The 6000-nt window shown below is 32.9% G+C and overlaps 1 protein-coding gene across 1 annotated transcript in view; it reads left to right on the plus strand.

The window, feature by feature from the left end:
• The first annotated feature begins 773 nt into the window (after positions 1 to 773).
• LOC121727621 (zinc finger protein 354A-like) overlaps positions 774 to 6000 on the plus strand; it is a 6123-nt gene continuing 896 nt past the window's right edge. The window contains exons 1-5 of the mRNA XM_042115552.1: positions 774 to 1409; positions 2705 to 2969; positions 3847 to 3962; positions 4252 to 4376; positions 4624 to 4711. Coding sequence (XP_041971486.1) covers positions 857 to 1409; positions 2705 to 2969; positions 3847 to 3962; positions 4252 to 4376; positions 4624 to 4711 — 1147 coding nt within the window. The 5' untranslated portion in view covers positions 774 to 856. The remainder of the gene's footprint in view (positions 1410 to 2704; positions 2970 to 3846; positions 3963 to 4251; positions 4377 to 4623; positions 4712 to 6000) is intronic.

Here is a 6000-nt window from a genome sequence, read left to right on the forward strand (position 1 = left end):
TCAAAATTTTTTGTCAGGATCTTCTTCCTCTGGCCAAGTCGCATTTGACTCTGGAGTGGAATTCCATTTGGACTGAGTCGAGTAGGGATAAAGGACGTTTTTACGCTGAAATTCAGGATTCAGTACCTAGTCGACCGTGGTTTTTTAAATATTTGAAAGCTAATAAGCCTGTTTGCTCTACTATCTGTCGGCTACGTCTGGGTCACTCGTGTAACCCGGTATTTCTAGCTAAAATAAGGGTGAGGGATAGCTCATTGTGTGAATGTGGCTTGGATGAAGGCTCTCCAGACCATATATTTTTTGCTTGCGAAAACAACCTTTCATTGTACGATTACCTTCCTCCTAATATTCCTCGTCCCACTAATCTTAAATCTATTTTATCGTTAGTATATTCTCCATTTATAGACATCTTATGCTCGTTCATTGCTCATAATCACATTAGGCTCTAGTTGTAATATGAATTCTCTTCCTTTTATATTTAATTTATGTAGATTGTATTTATGCTTATGTACTCTGTGTATCTTTAAAGGCTAAGAAACAATATTTTGCTGTACTTATTTGCTTGTTCTGGTTTTTTCTGTTTCATTATTTTACCTTGTATTTGCATGTTCGCATGAAGTCATCACCCGTGCCCGCTGCATGGCAATCAGTTTACGTTATAAGTTATAACTGTTCACATTTTTCGCCTCAACTCTGACGCTGGCAACTCCTAAATGGGGAGGCTTACGCCAAAAAAAGAAGAAGAAGAAGAACCATTTCCTGAATCCAAACGTTTATTTTATTTACATTTTACATTACCTCTTCTAATAATTTTCAATTTACAAAGTTCTCAATACTACATTTGTTTTCTTTAAACATGTCTGAGGACGGAGAAGATGAAATAGAATATTTAGACGAGGACGCCGAAATAGTTCAGCAATGTGTACAAACTGCTCAATCCGGTGAGAGACCGCTTCCAAATTTCAGCATCGAAACAGAACTACTTGTTGAGAGATTACCTCACGACTCAAAATCGAGTAAAAAGAAGAAAAGGGTCGAAGAAGATGACTTCGATTACGACCCAAGTGAGGATTTGCGGGTTTCTCGAGCCAAGCAGAGAAAAACTCATCACTCTCCTAGCGATACCAAGAAAAATGTGTCTAAAAGCAGTTCACAAGTAACTAAAGCAAAAAAAATTCGTGAGCAAGCACCAGTAGGTTTTAATCAACGAAAAAGCATGGACATAAGGGTTCCCGATTACGATGATCCCTTGTGTCTGCCGGTGAGAGCTGTCATCAGAGACAGCAAAGCTTGGAACGATCTGTGTTTAGAGAAGTTTAAGCAACTGGACAGGCCTATGAGGGTAGACAAAGAAGAGACAGTTGCTTCCAAAAGAATTGTTGAGCTTCGTAATGTACGGAACATCTTGGGTAAATCATTTTTATATAGAACTACTCATAAGTCAAAACACTGATATATTACAAAAATATTTCTTTAAAACTGATGTTTAAAATTTGAACTAAAATTTCCACAGAGTAGACAAAAAAATTATTTAGTGTGACTTTACCTAGTGTGACCTATGTGGGTCCTGTGGGATGGTCTTTTGCTTGCACTAAGTATTGGATAACTAATGTGACTATACAACCCTTTTAAATGGGACTGTTCCTTTATCCGGTACTATGTCCCGGTGTCCCAGCAGACAAGGTTGAGACACAAAATTGTCCCGTTTTCGCATTGAAACCAATATACTCCTTCAGAAAGCAGCCAAGTAATCCATAGTATGATGTTTTTGCTAGAATTTATGTTTTTTCGATGTCAATATTGTCTTGCTCAAATACCTAATGACAAAAGCCAAAATCTGTTTAGAATTTCTCAATAGAAATCTCATACAAATTAAGGCGAGGATAAACCCCAATTTGTTATTCCGTGACTCCCGGTTTACCTAGATCCAATATAATAACAAAGTGTTAAAAAATATGAGATATAAAGCACAATATTTAAAATACCTTAAACCGTAAACATTTTAATAAAACGTAATACTTTAGCTGTAATTAATTTACAAACTCACCTCCGAAAAAACTCTATTTCATCGAAATATAAGTATTAACTAGGATAATTATACATTTTATTTGAATAAATTGTTAGTAAATGTATATTAAAATTTCTTTAACCGAACAATTTTGTTTCTTAATATTTATTTCCAAAGATATTAAAAAAAAACATGAAAAATAGAGAAGATCCGCCCTTGTTGTTACAATTTTATGCTAAGCTAAAATGAATCTTATTGCTATTCGTATACGCTTGGTCTTTGGTTATGTGCAAGGTTATCGTTTTTGATTGAGATTGATCCCCGCCTTAAGAATGTTTCACATGGTGCGGGCCATATAGGACATCATTTGAAATCACAAAAAACATTAAAATGCTGACCAACAATCACTCTCACTATAATTTTTACAATGTCCGGTTTTGATGGAAAATAAAAATGGTCAAGTTATGAATAACATAATCCTTGAATTATTGAACTCTTAGATTTAATGTAAAGAGAGTGACATCTTGTACTAAATGATCAAATTAATATGAATCTAATTAATATTAATCATAATAAGGATAAAGCATTTTGTAGTTAATATAAAAAGTGTATGTAACACAAAATAATAAAGTATTTATTTCTTTTCATTTTCTTTTGACATTGTGTTTAACAAGACATGTGATTTTCTTTTTCCAGGTAAATTTGATTTAGCAATTACCAGTAGAACAGTAGTGCAGAATAAATCAGGCAACAAAAAACATGATTCATTTCGGTCAATACTACCAAGATACAGGGAGAAGAAGATACTGAATAATTACAAACTGACTAAACAACATCAGAAGCAACCTCTGTATTTTAAAACTGAGCTCATACTGAAACAAGAGGCAAATGATGAATCTCTCGTGATATATAATCCCGAGGAGTGTGCATCATTTGTGTACAAAATGTATGATAAAGAAATGTAGGTATTATAATAACAAAATGTACTAATTTCCTAAAATAACAGTCTGATTCTGAAAAGTTTGCGAATGAAATCCAAGTAATTTGTAAATACATATAATATGAGGAATGACAGAAATAACAATAATTAATTCAGTGCTAACCCTTAACCCAGACTGACACAAGTAAATCTACTGTTTACTGATCTTTATTAGTTACTTTTGAAAGCAAGCCATTGAAATCTATATATTAATACGTGAGCCAAAAACTTTGTATCCCTTTTGACGAAAAATGGGGAAACGTAAGTGAATGAAATTTTGCACAGTTATAGTTTATATGGTGAAGGAGTGCATGGAGCTAATATTATTTTGAAATTATAAAACATTACACACACTACAACACACACACTAGGAAAAATGACAGATTTTTGAGTGACAAGCCTATACATACGAATTATACTCTTTTATTTATGGTTGAAGTCTGTTGACAACAAGGTGACAAATTGAAAATGGATTATAGTTTTTTTTATTGAATATGAGATACTAAGACAATGCTTACACGGCCAGTCTGAGATCAGCTGAGTCCCAGAAACAAGAATTGAAAAAAATATGAATTAAGTTGTAGATAAAGTCAATATTTTTTTTACAAAATATAGGTAGTAGTCCTAATGTCGTTGAAACTAAGGTCGAATTTCGACCATTGGGTGATCTCTAGTATATTTAATTACAAGCAATATTTATAATATGACGTCATAATATGTGATGCAATGACAAAAATTTATTACATCCCACTAAAAAGTTTTAGAAATAAAGTATCAGTCTACAAACTGAACATTTTCTGTCATAAAAAACATATTGTATGGGTATTAGTATATTCTGTATTTCATTATGGAATTCCAGGGATCCTAAATCTAAGGAAGAAGAGAGGAAATTTTACTTGAAAGAAACTGATTGCCTAAAGATGTGTTCACCATGTTACCATGCCAAGCATAAAGGATATGAGAGGGTTGATCCAAGTAAGTTACAAGAATTGTGTCCATGATGTAAAGGAATTAATAAAACGTCAATTTTCATAAAAAATAGTCTATTATTTTAATTAAAAAATAAAAATAGCCAAGAACTTTTAGTAAATTAGTTTTGTATTCTATATTTTATTGTTCATGGTTCTGATTTCGAGTTCAGTACTAGAACAAAATCTTAATGTATTTACTTTTATACCCTTCATTGTTGACTGACGTGAAATGCTCTAAGTCTAAAACAAACAAGTATAAGAGTATTAAGTGGTATCCTGCTTTTTGTTTTTAGATAACTATTGCCACATCTGCAAAAGGGTCTTCCTGAATTCCCAAATACTGGTGGCACATCTAAGAACTCATACGCCAGCTGAAAGACTTCTGTACAAGAAGAAACTAAACCAGGAATTGCAAAAGGTATTTATAATTTAATACTTTAGCTGAATACCACTACTTATGGCCGGTTTCTCAGGTTTTTGGTCGGTAGTTTATTTGTTTATAAATTATAATATTATTATCCAAATAACAAAACTGTTGAATAAATAAACAGTTGTAAAAAAAAGCAGCATAATATTGAATAAAAATATTGGTAGCAAATTTAATCTCTCGTAGTTTTAAGTAAGTATTTTATTCTGATATACATTATGTTTGAATTTTTTTATAGAGAGTTCCAGACACTTACAAATGCAGGATTTGCCTGAGGAAATTTATGGGGATAGCTGCACTGAAGAAACATGTTACTATGCATACAGGTAAGTTATATTTTTAATTAGCCTTGGCCATGCCACTTTTTGCCGTTTATATAGCGATCTTGCGGCAATGTTAGATAGGTTTTTTGGCTGGATTGTTGAATAAATTTCAATTTGAAAAATTAATCTTGTCTGATATTTTATGAGAGCTTACGCAGAAGTAAAGTGCGTTATATCTTAATCTAAATAATGCTGTTTCAAAAAATGCTGTTAAATATTACTTGTGCAATGTGCATTTTGTAGAAGAAGCAAGCCCCTTACCACAAGTGTGTTAACCCATTTGGATCCGCTGTCCCTGTACAGGGACAGTTGTTCAAATACCAAAAATTTTTGTTGTGTTACACATATTTTTTAATTGCATTCACATTTCATAAACTGAGAAGTGTGTCGTGTTCTTCTTATTTTAAATGTTGGTGAAATTGTAATAAAAAATGATAATATAAATGAAGTACAAAACAACTGAAGTCAAAATGCAAATTATCGTCACAAAGTAAGGTACTTTATGTTATGTTGCTATGAGAAATTTTAAGATTGTTTTAGGAATATTACTGTCTTATACTGTCTTTTAGAGTAATAAGTGATAATAAGTGTTTATATTTCAGTGTTGTGTATGACAAGTCATATTTTGTTCTAGTGTCCCTGTATAGGGACAGTGGGCACATTAGTGATAGTTTTATAATAAAGTTGTAAGTATTTTGTATTATTTTTCAGAATCTTTATCGAATCTATAATGGCTAAAATAATATTTCATGCAGTTTCTAACTACGAAGGGCTTGCAGAAGCACTAGAAAACATATTGAATGAAGAAGATGACCTAGACACGAGCTATGAATTGGTTGCTATTCCTCCAGACCCAAGTATTCTAACGGACGAAGAGGAGTTTGACGAATATGACATACAACATATCATACTGTCGCGAGATATACCTGGTAGATTAGAAGAACTACTCAGAATAATGAGGATTGGGATAGCAGCGATGATGAGCATTTGTTCGTTACTTGGCTTGATAACAGCGTATGCACTATGGGCAGCAATTTCGATTCATCCCTCGGGAAAAGTTAAAAGATGGGATGCTGCACAAAAGAAAAAGTAGACATGGACATCCCACATTTCTTTCAAAATTATAAGTATGGGTGGTGTAGATCAGGTGGATCAATCTATCGCAGTATATAATATGTAGATCGGCGATTAGGGACAATAAGTGGTGGCGGGTGCTTTTCACTCACATGCTTGACTTGTCATTGCTAATGCCTGGCATCTGCATTTTTTGACACAAATGACAAATTTTTATC

This window comes from Aricia agestis, chromosome 6, assembly GCF_905147365.1.
Source record: "Aricia agestis chromosome 6, ilAriAges1.1, whole genome shotgun sequence".
NCBI classification, from domain to species: domain Eukaryota; kingdom Metazoa; phylum Arthropoda; class Insecta; order Lepidoptera; family Lycaenidae; genus Aricia; species Aricia agestis.